The sequence below is a fragment of the Nycticebus coucang genome, chromosome 22 (genome assembly GCF_027406575.1).
Source record: "Nycticebus coucang isolate mNycCou1 chromosome 22, mNycCou1.pri, whole genome shotgun sequence".
NCBI classification, from domain to species: Eukaryota; Metazoa; Chordata; class Mammalia; order Primates; family Lorisidae; genus Nycticebus; species Nycticebus coucang.
Genome location: NC_069801.1, coordinates 56,689,571 through 56,703,971, shown reverse-complemented (window position 1 = coordinate 56,703,971; position 14,401 = coordinate 56,689,571). Strand labels below are relative to the sequence as shown.

At 42.4% G+C, this 14,401-nt stretch overlaps 1 protein-coding gene across 11 annotated transcripts in view; it reads right to left on the bottom strand.

Moving 5' to 3' along the window:
* Window positions 1-14,401, bottom strand: part of FGGY (FGGY carbohydrate kinase domain containing) — a 433,138-nt gene that overhangs the window by 85,557 nt on the left and 333,180 nt on the right. For all 11 annotated transcript variants that reach the window (XM_053575373.1, XM_053575374.1, XM_053575375.1 and 8 more), the window contains one exon: window positions 7,923-7,997. In XM_053575373.1, the coding sequence (XP_053431348.1) occupies window positions 7,923-7,997 (75 nt within the window). The remainder of the gene's footprint in view (window positions 1-7,922; window positions 7,998-14,401) is intronic.

Sequence of the window (14,401 nt, the reverse complement as noted above, 5' to 3'; positions counted from 1 at the left end):
TTCTGAGCATTAAATATTAACCAGTACAATGTAAGTATTCCAAATTCTATATAAAATCAGCACCCTGTACCCCATAAATGCATTAATGTGTACATGATCTACCTCTTTATGATTTAATAAACCTCCCCTCCCTAAAAGCTCTTCCGCTGATGTGAATAAATATGCACGCAGTTCTATTATTTAAAGTGATGAGGTTATACGAGAATAATTATATGAAAAATGTTTGTTTAAATAGGTATCACTGAAAAATAAGTTTTGAATCAAAATTTAGGGAGGTGATTTTTTTCTCTCTTTTTATTTTTATTGTTGGGGATTCATTGAGGGTACAATAAGCCAGGATACACTGATTGTAATTGTTAGGTAAAGTCTCTCTTGCAATCATGTCTTGCCCCCATAAAGTGTGACACACACCAAGGTCCCACCCCCCTCCCTCCGTCCCTCTTTCTGCTTCCCCCCCCATAACCTTAATTGACATTAATTGTCCTCATATCAAAATTGAGTACATAGGATTCATGCTTCTCCATTCTTGTGATGCTTTACTAAGAATAATGTCTTCCACGTCCATCCAGGTTAATACGAAGGATGTAAAGTCTCCATTTTTTTTAATGGCTGAATAGTATTCCATGATATACATATACCACAGCTTATTAATCCATTCCTGGGTTGGTGGGCATTTAGGCTGTTTCCACATTTTGGCGATTGTACATTGAGCTGCAATAAACAGTCTAGTACAAGTGTCCTTATGATAAAAGGATTTTTTTTCCTTCTGGGTAGATGCCCAGTAATGGGATTGCAGGATCAAATGGGAGGTCTAGCTTGAGTGCTTTGAGGTTTCTCCATACTTCCTTCCAGAAAGGTTGTACTAGTTTGCAGTCCCACCAGCAGTGTAAAAGTGTTCCCTTCTCTCCACATCCACGCCAGCATCTGCAGTTTTGAGATTTTGTGATGTGGGCCATTCTCACTGGGGTTAGATGATATCTCAGGGTTGTTTTGATTTGCATTTCTCTAATATATAGAGATGATGAGCATTTTTTCATGTGTTTGTTAGCCATTCGTCTGTCATCTTTAGAGAAAGTTCTATTTATGTCTCTTGCCCATTGATACATGGGATTGTTGGCTTTTGTCATGTGGATTAATTTGAGTTCTCTATAGATCCTAGTTATCAAGCTTTTGTCTGATTGAAAATATGCAAATATCCTTTCCCATTGTGTAGGTTGTCTCTTTGCTTTGGTTATTGTCTCCTTAGCTGTACAGAAGCTTTTCAGTTTAATGAAGTCCCATTTGTTTATTTTTGTTGTTGTTGCAATTGCCATGGCTGTCTTCTTCATGAAGTCTTCCCCCAGGCCAATATCTTCCAGTGTTTTTCCTATGCTTTCTTGGAGGATTTTTATTGTTTCATGCCTTACATTTAAGTCCTTTATCCATCTTGAATCAATTTTTGTGAGTGGGGAAAGGTGTGGGTCCAGTTTCAGTCTTTTACATGTAGACATCCAGTTCTCCCAACACCATTTATTGAATAGGGAGTCTTTCCCCCAAGGTATGTTCTTGTTTGGTTTATTGAAGATTAGGTGGTTGTAAGATGTCAGTTTCATTTCTTGGTTTTCAATTCGATTCCAAGTGTCTATGTCTCTGTTTTTGTGCCAGTACCATGCTTTCTTGACCACTATGGCTTTGTAGTACAGACTCAAATCTGGTATGCTGATGCCCCCAGCTTTATTTTTGTTACTAAGAACTGCCTTAGCTATACGGGGTTTTTTCCGGTTCCATACAAAACGCAGAATCATTTTTTCCAAATCTTGAAAGTACGATGTTGGTATTTTGATAGGAATGGCATTGAATAGGTAGATTGCTTTGGGAAGTATAGACATTTTAACAATGTTGATTCTTCCCATCCATGAGCATGGTATGTTCTTCCATTTGTTAATATCCTCTGCTATTTCCTTTCTGAGGATTTCATAGTTTTCTTTATAGAGGTCCTTCACCTCCTTCGTTAGGTATATTCCTAGGTATTTCATTTTATTGAAACTATGGTGAAGGGAGTTGTGTCCTTAATTAGCTTCTCATCTTGACTGTTATTGGTGTATACAAAGGCTACTGACTTGTGGATATTGATTTTATATCCTGAGACATTACTGTATTTTTTGATGACTTCTAGGAGTCTTGTGGTCAAGTCTTTGGGGTTCTCTAAGTATAAGATCATGTCATCAGCAAAGAGAGAGAGTTGGACCTCCTCTGCTCCCATTTGGATTCCCTTTATTTCCTTGTCTTGCCTAATTGTATTGGCTATAACTTCCAGCACTACGTTGAATAGTAAAGGTGACAGAGGACAACCTTGTCTGGTTCCAGTTCTAAGAGGAAAAGCTTTCAGTTTTACTCCATTCAGTAAAATATTGGCTGTGGGTTTGTCATAGATAGCTTCAATCAGTTTTAGAAATGTTCCACCTATGCCTATACTCTTCAGTGTTCTAATTAGAAAAGGATGCTGGATTTTATCAAATGCTTTTTCTGCAGCTATTGAGAGGATCATGTGGTCTTTATTTTTGCCCCTGTTAATATGGTGGATAACGTTTATGGACTTGCGTATGTTAAACCAGCCTTGCATCCCTGGGATGAAGCCTACTTGATCATGATGAATGACTTTTTTGATGATAAGCTGTAATCTATTGGCTAGGATTTTGTTGAGAATTTTTGCGTCTATGTTCATGAGTGAGATTGGTCTGAAATTCTCCTTTTTCTTTGGGTCTTTTCCTGGTTTTGGTATCAGGGTGATGTTTGCTTCATAGAATGTGTTGGGGAAGATTCCTTCTTCCTCAATTTTCTGGAATAATTTCTGCAGTACAGGAATAAGCTCTTCCTTGAAGGTTTGATAGAATTCTGGAGTGAAGCCATCTGGACCAGGGCATTTTTTGGTTGGAAGATTTTTTATTGTTTCTTTGATCTCAGTGCTTGAAATTGGTCTGTTCAGGAGCTCTATTTCTTCCTGGTTGAGTCTAGGGAGAGGGTGTGATCCATTTCCTTCACATTGTCAAATTTCTGGGCATAGAGTTTCTGGTAGTATTCAGAGATGATCTCTTGTATCTCTGTGGGATCAGTTGTTATTTCCCCTTTATCATTTCTGATTGAGGTTACTAGAGATTTTACTTTTCTATTCCTTCTATTAGTCTGGCCAATGGTTTTTCTATTTTATTTATTTTTTCAAAAAACCAACTCCTTGTTTCATTAATTTTCTGAATGATTCTTTTGTTTTCAATTTCACTGATCTCTGATTTGATTTTGGATATTTCTTTTCTTCTACTGAGTTTAGGCTTAGATTCTTCTTCTTTTTCCAATTCCATAAGATCTCTTGTGACATTATTGATGTGCTCTCTTTCTGTTTTTCGAATGTAGGCATCTAAAGCGATGAATTTTCCTCTCAAAACTGCTTTTGCAGTATCCCACAGGTTTTGGTAGCTTGTGTCTTCATTGTTGTATGCTTAAGGAAGTTAATGATTTCCTGTTTTATTTCTTCCTGCACCCATCTGTTATTCAACAGAAGATTGTTTAATTCCCATGCCTTTGGGTGGGGTCGAGCATTTTTGTTAGAGTTGAGTTCCACCTTTAGTGCCTTATGGTCTGAGAAGATACAAGGTAAAATTTCAATTCTTTTGATTCTGTTGATATTTGTTTTGTGTCCCAGGATATGATCAATTTTGGAGAATGTTCCATGGGGTGATGAGAAGAATGTATATTCTTTACCTTTGGGATGGAGTGTTCTATATGCATCTATCAAGCACAGTTGTTCTAGGGTCTCATTTAAATCTCTTATATCTTTGTTTAATTTCTGTTTAGAGGATCTGTCCAGCTCTGTGAGAGGAGTGTTAAAGTACCCTGTTATTATGGTATTATCAGATATCATATTGCTCAGATTGAGTAAGGTCTGTTTTAAGAATCTGGGAGCATTTAAATTGGGTGCATAAATATTTAGAATTGAAATGTCTTCTTGTTGTATTTTTCCCTTGACCAATACAAAGTGACCATCTTTGTCTTTTTTGACTTTAGTTGCTTTAAATCCACATGTATCTGAAAATAAGATTGCAACTCCTCTTTTCTTCTGAATTCCATTTGCCTGAAAAATTGTCTTCCAACCATTGACTCGGAGCTTTAATTTGTCTTTTGAAGCCAGGTGTGTTTCTTGCAGACAGCAAATGGATGGCTTGTGTTTTTTAATCCAGTCAACCAATCTACGTCTCTTCAGTGGGGAATTCAAGCCATTAACATTTATTGAGATAATTGATAAGTGTGGTAGTATTCTATTCGTCTTATTTGGTGAGAGTCCATTGCTTAGTTTTATCTTTTGCATCAGTGTGGTTTGGTTCTGTCCTTTAATTTCTGAGTTCTTACTTTTCTGCTGATCCATTGTGGTGGTCAGTGTGCAGAACAGGTTGAAGTATTTCCTGTAGAGCTGGTCTTGCTGTGGCGAATTTCCTCAATGTTTGTATATCCGTAAATGATTTGAGTTCTCCGTCAATTTTGAAGCTTAGCTTAGCAGGGTACAGAATTCTGGGCTGGAAATTGTTCTGTTTAAGTAGATTAAAGGTGGATGACCATTGTCTTCTTGCTTGGAAAGTTTCATTAGAGAAGTCTGCGGTCACTCTGATGGATTTGCCCCTGTAGGTCAACTGGCGCTTACTCCTGGCAGCTTGCAGAATCTTTTCTTTTGTCTTGACTTTGGACAGGTTCATCACAATGTGTCTTGGAGAAGCTCGGTTAGATTTGAGGCAACCTGGGGTCCGATATCCCTCTGAAAGCAGTGTGTCAGAATCTTTGGTGATATTTGGGAAATTTTCTTTTATAATATTCTCTAGTATGGCTTCCATTCCTCTGGGGCATTCTTCTTCCCCTTCTGGAATTCCTATAACTCGTATGTTGGAACGCTTCATAAAGTCCCATAATTCTGACAGTGAAAGATCTGCTTTCTCTCTCTTCTTTTCTGCCTCTTTTACTGTCTGAGTTATCTCAATAACTTTGTCTTCTACCTCTGAAATTCTTTCTTCTGCATGGTCTAACCTGTTGCTGATACTTTCTATTGCATCTTTAAGTTCCCTAATTGACTGTTTCAGTTCCTTCAGCTCTGCTATATCCTTTTTATATTCTTCATATCGTTCATCTCTTATTTGATTCTGTTTATGGATTTCCTTTTGGTTATTTTCCACTTTATTAGCAGTTTCCTTCATTGTTTCCATCATTTCTTTCATTGTTTTCATCATGTGTATTCTAAATTCCCTTTCTGTCATTCCTAACATTTCTTTACAAGTGTAAAGTAGCTACCTCATGGTCCCTTGGCGGGGTTGTTCTGGACTGGTTCTTCATGTTGCCTGGAGTTTTCCGCTGATTCTTCCTCATGAGTGATTTCTTTTATCTGTTTCCTTGCCCTAATTTTTTTTTCACTTCCTCTTGCTCTTTAAGTTCTCATGCCTGTGGACTAAGGGTTACAGGACCAGAAGGGTGAGAAGGTTGAAGAGCAAAAAAGGGATGAAAGAAAGGACGACTGAGTGATAAGAAAAAAAAGAAAAATAGAGAAAGGAGAGGGGGTGGGTAAAAGGAATATTGACAGAAAGAAGAGAGGCACAGAAAGAGGGAGACAGAGCAATATAGGTGTACAGTAGGATACTTTGATATAACATTAAAAAAACCCCACCTTCTGGGGTACCCAGTTTGGTGGTTCCCTTGAAGTCAGCAGCTCTTTGCTAACCTGATCAGACACAGTACCCCACCTCCACCAAGTAGAGAGGAAAGACAAAAATGCTATAAATCAAACCAAAACAAGCAAACAGAAAACTTTATGGGATAAAATTGGGTGGAAAACCAAATAATAGTGGTAGAAACACTAGTAAAAATGAAGTTCTAATTATTGAAAAAGGCAGCAATGGGAATTTATAATTAAACTAGAAAAATTGAGAAAGAAAAAGGTTGGAAAAGGTTGAATTTAAAAAACAAAACAACATCAACAACATCAAAATAAACAAAAAAAACCCAACCAAACCAAAAACAAAGCAGTATGTATATGTTATTGAATACTGCCTGGGCAACACGTGGTCTTCTGGGCTATGAGATATTAATCACAGTTCTGATACGACTGGAGGCTGCTGATATCTCAAACCCCAGCAGGTAGACACCCTAAATCTCTCTTCAGCCCACTTAAAAGGCACTTTGAACTTGTTCACTTGCTGATCAGAAGCTTTCCCAGGAAAGTGCTTGTCGCTGGAATCACTGCTGAAGTGGCTATCCACTTATCCAGTGTGCCAAAACTGGTCTCACTCTGCCCCTGAGGGTTAGGGCTGCAAGGCAGCTCAGACCCTGCCCTTAGGCTACTTGGTCGCTGGGTTACCAGCTCCCACCCAATTCTAGCTCTGGGACTCTGAGGGCGGAGCTTGCCGGGGCAGATCGCTCACAATGGCTCCCTGTGACCCACAGCCAAACACTATTAGCTCCGTCTGGCTCAGCGGCTCAGACTGGGGCCCTAGACAATGGCCAAAGTTCTCCACACTCCCGCTCAGGCTATCCCCAAGGCAGTTCAACTGAGTGCCAAGTCCAAAGACACCAAAACAGTTCACAGGTAAGGTCTTTCTGGTTTGCAGTCTCGCTGCTACTGAACTTACAGTTGCGGGCGGGTTTAGACGGATTCAACACACGCGACCACTTGCCATTTTCCCACTGTTTTAGTCCTCCTCTTGGGGTCCAGAAGTCTCTCGCTGACTCCCTGTATCCTCGCAGGGGTGATGATAGGCAGATCCCACCAGCCAGAGATGCCTGGAGTCCTATGTCCCCAGACTCACGCTGCCCAGATGCAAGGAAGCTGTTACTCGGCCGCCATCTTGCTCCGCCTCCAGGAGGTGATTTTTTCTTTCTGTTGGCTCCCATTCTCTTTCCCGAAGTGCCTAAGCCTCACTGTATTAATTGTTATTTTGGGGTACTGACCTGCTCTGAGACCCTGAAAGCTCCTCTCCAAGCCTCCCATTTTATAACACGTACATATGTACAACCTTGTGTATGTGTTTTTAGTACACCCATAGATCATCTCTAGATAAGAAGATTCTCTAGACAATGTTTGAGCTTTTAGAATTTTGTTTCTGTTTTTGACTTTAGACCAGTGGTTCTCAACCTGTGGGTCACGACCCCTTTGGGGGGGGTCTTCTGCATATCAGATATTTACATTACAATTCATAACAGTAGCAAAATTACAGTTATGAAGTAGCAATGAAAATAATTTTATGGTTGGGAGATCACCACAACACGAGGAACTGTATTAAACGTCGCAGCATTAGGAAGCTACAACAGTATTGAGAAGCACTGTTTTAGATGCTCCTAGTAATTTAGATTTAAATTTTCCCCTTCCTCCCTAACTTCTCATTAAAGCAGCTCATTATCTAGAAACACACAGCTTCATGTTGTAAGGAAGGCTACTATTTAAAGGAACCCTACAATGTATCCTTTTGCAAAGGGAACGATTACCTTGTCCTTTTTAGATCTGGACATTCTTAACACCAACTTTTCTTAATGCAAGCACAGGGCATCTCCTGGCTCACTTCTATTAATTAGATTTGGAAGACAAATCAGATAAATGACAAGTATCATGTTCAAAGACTAACTCCTTTTAGTTATGTGAGGGTATTACTTAAGACAGGTAAGGATCTTCAGCAACATTCTAGACATACAGGCATCTCCTTTTTTTTTTTTTTTTGTTTTGTTTTTGGAGAGGGCTGGGTTTGAACCCACCACCTCTGGCATATGGGGCTGGCACCCTATCCCTTTGAGCCACAGGCGCTGCCCAGGCATCCCATTTTTAATTAAGAATCTCTGTCATAAAAGCCTGTTATGTGTATGTGGCATAGAACATATCGACAGCCCTAAGTCTCTCTAGAAATGTCATTACAGTGTCTTACAGCAATGGCTTGAACTGTGGCCAGGTAGAGAATGGCAAGATCATCGAGGTCCTGAGACAGCTTCAATCCTGTGACCTGTAGCGACGGGGAAAAAAAAAGGAGGAGATGGTCAAAAGGAACGGCCATGGATAGACAGTTCCCATGAAACATGTTCAGATGTGTTTCCTTGCTGAAACAAGTTCATATGCAAATCCCCTTTTTGTGAGCTGAACGTGAAATGCCTACTAAGTTGTTTAATCTCTGGACCTGGGAAAAACGACCCCTTCCTTCCCCTAAGAAATTGCCTTGTCTTTAGATTAAACAAAACAAAATGAACACTACAGGAAGACTGTATTGATATTTCTTAGTATTTAATTAAATATCTTTCTTTAAAAAAAATACCCTTTTCATACAAAAAGCTATTTTCTGTGGCTTATGAGAAATGAACATGCAACAGCGATGTTCTAGTACGAGATATCTTATTCTGAGTTTTTCTATTGTAAGAACTCAGGGTAATGGTGCCTAAGGGGTGTTCAGGGTAAAGTAATATGTCTCCTATACATACTATACCTACACGGGGATAATTTAGAACCTGTGGCTTACAAGAGAATCCCATTAAAGTCATCGGGAACATATGTTCATGTGGAGTACGTCATTCTCTGAGATGTTCCGGAACTGAACCGGCTGGTGGACAGATGCCTTCCAGGCTTGCTCCCGGGCCCAGAGTCACCTCCCCCACTCATCGAGGTGTTCTCAGGACACATCTAGAAGTGAAGGCTGCTGGTTTCTCCAAGCCGAGACTGTGGGCATCGACACTGCAGCTTGCATTAGGCTCGCATAATGAAGTTAACCCCATGGATTCTCACGGTGCACGCAGTCCTGCGCTCAGCCAGGTGTGGGCGTGCAGAGGAGGGAGTGGTCTCCTGAAGTCCTGTCCTTCATCTTCTCCAGCCCCGTTTATCATCATTATTCTCTCCAGATTCTGCCCCCAACTGGGACAAGCGTATTGCAGGGTGCAGGCACCAGTCAGTGGCCCACATCAGAAACCTAGGCCCGCTTCTCCCTCCCTTACCCACATTCCATCAATCATCAAGTCTTGTACTTTTGATCTCCCCAAACTCTTCTGAATCCACCTCCTTTCTTCATCCTCACAGTCATTCACTATCTTAACTCAGACCCACTGTTAGGCCCTTCCGAATTGCTGAGAAAATCCCTGAGTAAACCCCCCTCCCTAACTGTGCTCCTCTCTGCAAGGGAGTCACACTGATGGTTCTCAGATGCAAAATGCTCCCATCCCTCCTGGTTCAACCTCTCCCCACTGTCCTTTCGTCCTTCACAGTGGGGATGGCTACCACCTCCTGCCCCTCTCTGGGCTGGCCTTCACCTCCTGCCCAGCCTCTCTTCTTGGCCTTTCTCCCTCAGCACCCCTCACAGCCAGCCACTTCTGAATTACCAGCCTTAGTCTGGTCATGAGGGGATTCTTAAATTCAGCAGAGCTATCCTCTGACAGTTTTTCTTGGCAAGTAACTGTGCAACCGGATAAGAACAGTGGCTTTCAATTTAACACACATAATGATAGAAAATTTGAATAGGAGACCAGAGGGAAACTCTGGGGAGGCATCTTCCCAGGTCAGTAACTGTGAAAGAACAGCGCTCAGAGGTTCCCTGGAGAGCTAAAGGCTGTAAGAGTGCTGGAACTGGGTGAGAACACACACACCGCTGACACTTCACAGGTGAAAAGGTAACTTGCCTAGGGGAGTGCAGAGAACAGACCCCAGAGCCTGACAGACTCTGTCTTCCTCACTGACACTCCTCTGATGCCTGCACCATGCCAGGCTCCTCACAGGCGCTAAGTTACTAGTGCTAAATGTGTGGATGAGTGACAATTCAATTCTCATTTCCTCCTCCTGGACGCCACTCTCTCTAATGTCCTCTCCTTTGTTGAGTTCTACTGCCTCAGCTTCTCACCCATCCACAGAGGAGGGGACGCTCTCACCACACCCCAAGGAAAGGGGCACTGGGAGGCACGTGCCCCATGCCCCTCTCTTCCTGCCCCCACACTCACCCTTCCTCATCAGAGGAAGTAGGGTCTCTGTAGCCCATATACAGCCTTTGTGCCAATCAGAAAAAGGGACACCCCTCTGGGAGAACAAATTATAAAAAGGCACAGAGTAAATGAATGGTATTTCAGCCCAGCTGCAAGCCCCCCCAGTGAAACACCTGTGTGAGCCCCCTGTGGGGGGCAGGCAGGGGTCCTGGGTGGTGAAGAGCACAGTCCTGTGGCCTTCCTTCCCTCTCCTGTGCTGGCCGCTGCTGCTGGTCTACCAGGGAAGTGGATGGGCCCGGCTCGGAGCACCCTACAGGGCCAGTCTGGGAGACTGCCCCTTTCTGCCTTCCTCACTTGGGTCATCAGAAGAAAGTGGGTCAGGTCATGATCAACAGATGGGTTCTGAAAACCAGGGATGGATAATTTGTGTGGGGACAGGGTGAAATTTGGCTTTGTATGTAAGATGGATTCCTATTTTAGAGATGAAAAAGAAAACTGAAGCTCAGGGAGATTGCAAAGCTCATACACTTTCCTACAGCTAGTGAGATTTAAACCAGGTGTCCCACTCTAAAGTGCATCCTTTCACTTACAAACACTTCTCTTCTAAACTCAAAACTCCTGGTATTTACATAAACATTTCCTATCTATAATCTTGGATGTTGAAATTATGCATTTTGCAGTGGTTTCCATTTTGGGGGGCCTATTGTACATGGCTCTCACACATCTCTGAATATTAATTATAAATGCTTTCTCTTACAGTTTTCCTCATTACGCAATAACCAAAATAAATTAAATATGCTTATTACCACTGCAACTCTCCCTGGGGCCTTCCCCACACATCTGACTGTCTCGCTCAAACATTCAAAATAGGCACGTTCACATCTCTAAACACAATCCTTCCACTCACACTCCCTCTCTGCTTCCTCTTACTGAGGCAACCACTCAGCCCTCGGCTGGGCTACTGGCTCCTCTGGCCCTTCCCAGCCTTTTTAGCTGTTGTGAAGCTGGGTCTTCCCTGGGACATCGTTGGCAAACCCAGGACACTGCTACCACCTCTCTTCTAAGAAAGCTCCCTGGGTCCCAATGAGCCTCCTCAGCCATTCACAGGGTAGATACCGCTGAGAAAGTCCCATCCTGGGCCAGCTACCCTGAGGTCTGCAGTATTTGGGAGAAAATCACATGGGCTTATGGACTTAATGACCATCTGCTCTTCTATAGCCTCCACTGGCATATCAGTGTGTGTCAAGGGAGCAGGGACCCCAGATTGAGTATCTATGAGGGAACATCTCAGAGGGAACTCACAGGAAGTATCTTCCACTCAGTCACATTTCAGTGGCATGGCTCTGGTGTTGGCAGTGAGGGACGTGGAAACGGCTGCGGGAGGGCTGCATTTGCTTCCTCCCGTCTGTCTGACGCTGAGTACCTGCCCTGTCTTGATCCATGCCATGAAGCCCTTCTAGAATTTCTCCCCCACCCCCCGAATAGTAATCATGTCTCCTCTCAGGGAGAGCTGTGTTTGTTTTCTTTACCAGAAAAAGGGAAGCTATGTCACTCACCCGGTGTTTCTGTATCTATAGCTGCCGGCAGGCTGAAGAGTTACAATTAGCGCCCAATTACACTGATCATCTCATTCTCAGTTTCTAGGGGGAAAAAGTTATCTTCCCCTTTCTTGTCTATGATTTCTGAGCTCTGGAGGCATTGGAAACTTAAAGAAGGGCCCATGCTATGTTTTTGCTTGAATCCCAATGCTTTTTGGAAGTTCTAGGTTATCTGCTGGGGAATAAAGGAGTTCATTTCAGCTATATCACACCCCTTCTCACTCACAGATTCTTTCTGATCGAGGACAGCAACACCAGTTACATCAACAATATTGCTGTATAAGGCATGGAGGTTCCCACCAAATACCAACAGGGAATGCATACCTCGAAGTATGACTGTGGGGGTTAAATGAGAGATCATTTGCAAATGAGGCACTGATCTGCAGTAAGCTGTGCTCAGTCTACAAGAGCTAGACACTCCCCAACCCCTTACATTGCCAACAAGGTACACACAGATGGCACTTAATAAATATTCAGTTTCTTTCTTTCTCTTAAAAAATGTTCATTCCTTCTCTCTTGAATTTCATGAAAGGCTTTATCATATTCAGTTATTGGGTCATGTCAATGAACCAGCTCCTTCATCATGGTATGGGTATCCTGAGGGTCTTACTGGGGGGATGGCTGCCCTGCTTTAGGCTTAAAAGAACCTGTGTTTTTAGGTAGCGAGCAGAAGGTAGAGATGTACAAACTTTTTTAAGGCTGGACTTGGTTCTTGTGTCACAGATTATGTTTATTAAACAAGTTAATATTTTAGGATCTGGAAAACATCCCCAGATTCCCAGTGGGAAGGTCAGTCTTAGTTTTCCTAGTTGAGCATCATTCTAATTTCCAAAGCTAGCATGAGCTTATGCCTTTTGTGCATTTTCACAGATGTTTTGGGCAAAGTAGAGAAAGGCTGCATCAGGGTGTGCTAGCCACACGCCACACAAAATAATTCCAAGTCTGATACTGTCTCCCTCAGGTTGCACAGATTATCACAGGGATCACACTAGAAAATGACTATATATACACATTCTCTCACACATATATTATGTATAATAATTATCTCCCCTACCTTTATGTAAACTTGGGGCAGGTTCTCTCCTCCCCTCCTCTCCCCATCTCCCCTCTTGTCCCCTCTTCCTTTTCTTCATTTTCTTTCCTTCACATTCCCTGCATTTAACATAGGCCGGCACGTAGCAGATGTTCAATAAAAGCACACCGAATGAACGAATATTTACCAGAATAAGAGAAGAGTCATCTGGGGAGAGGGGAGTGGAGAAGGGGGAGAGTGCAGTGACACTGAAGCAGACAGTAAGGGAATGTCCAGTGGTTCCCCAAGGTAACATTTTCTTTTTTTATTACCAAGACAGAATACTAAAGCCAGTCTATCATCAGTCAGACAATGACACAGGAGCTGAAGTTGTGGACGTTCACACGCTGAGCCCTCGCCCTGCTCCAGAGCACGGCATAGACGGTGACGCCCTTGGCCCCAGATTTCTTCCCTGCCTCACTGAGTGTCCATGTCACCTCCTGCTTGAGGCCTCCCCTGACCACTGAGATCAGGTTGGATAATCATCTTCCATGCATCGAGAGAGCCCCGGACAGTGAGTGACATTTGCAGCTGGATCCCATTTTTCACTGCCTGTTTGTACATTGTGCCTGCCCGAGAGAGAGAGTGGTATTTCTCTAGATAGGGATTGTGTGTGGTTACTCTTGTATTTGTCTGATGAACAAATGTACTCATAATTATGACACAATTGGAGCTTATGAACGTAATTTACTTGAACATTAATATTGGTATTAAATACTTACCATATGGATAGTAAGAGACAGTAACCATCTAATCCATCTAATATTAGTATGTTATTCATGAGTTTATTTTTCTAAAGCACTAAATGACCTCTTTATTATCTCCATGTTGCCTATAAACGATTGATATGTACATAGTTAGCACTTACTATGTGACCAGGGAAATGTTTTAGGAGCCAAAAGAAGAAACTGTATATGACCCTTGCCTGATGGGATTCTCCTGACAATTCTGGTTGCCAATTACATTTTATCAAGCATTTCATCCACCACTTTACTTTCTTTTTTTTTGGAGAGACAGAGTTTTACTTTATCACTGTCGGTAGAGTGCCATGGCATCACAGGTCACAGCAACCTCCAACTCCTGGGTTTATGCAATTCTCTTGCCTCAGCCTCTCGAGTAGCTGGGACTACAGGCGCCTGCCACAATGCCCGGCTAATTTTTTGTTGCAGTCTGGCCAGGGCTGGGCCATAGGCGCCACCCGTGCCCACCATTTTAAACATGCCCATGAGTGTGAAACTGCTGTACCTTCCTGCCCCTGCAGCAGTGCTTGGCACACAGTAGGCACCAAATCAGTGCTGAATCAGTGCTGGAGACAGGAGTCCTTATAGCTTCTGGCAAAAGGATACAACATGGTAACAGGAGAATTTTCATGTTATCCAAAATTGAACTGAAGGGAAGAGATTTGGGGTGAAGCTTTTAACCCCACAATTGCCTTCCTAGATCACCTCTCCCTCCACTGTCATGGTACAAACTCATGGAGGAATAGCTGCTTCACTGTGAGGCTAACCCAAGGACAGTCATAAAGGGAAATCATCGCTAAGAAATATCATGTGATCTATGAGGTACATTTATAAAACAAGACATTTTCAAAAAGTAAATATAATAGGATTTTGAGATACAATTGGGTGCATGTCCCCATGTAAGAAGTCTCTTTTGGTGAGTACATACCTATTCTTGTGAGATGGGCATCCTGCTGAACATTTGATTGATTCTTTGAGAAGTACATTCTGCATTTGGGTCAACTTTATTAGAATATCCTCACAATGGTAATTCTTAGGTCATT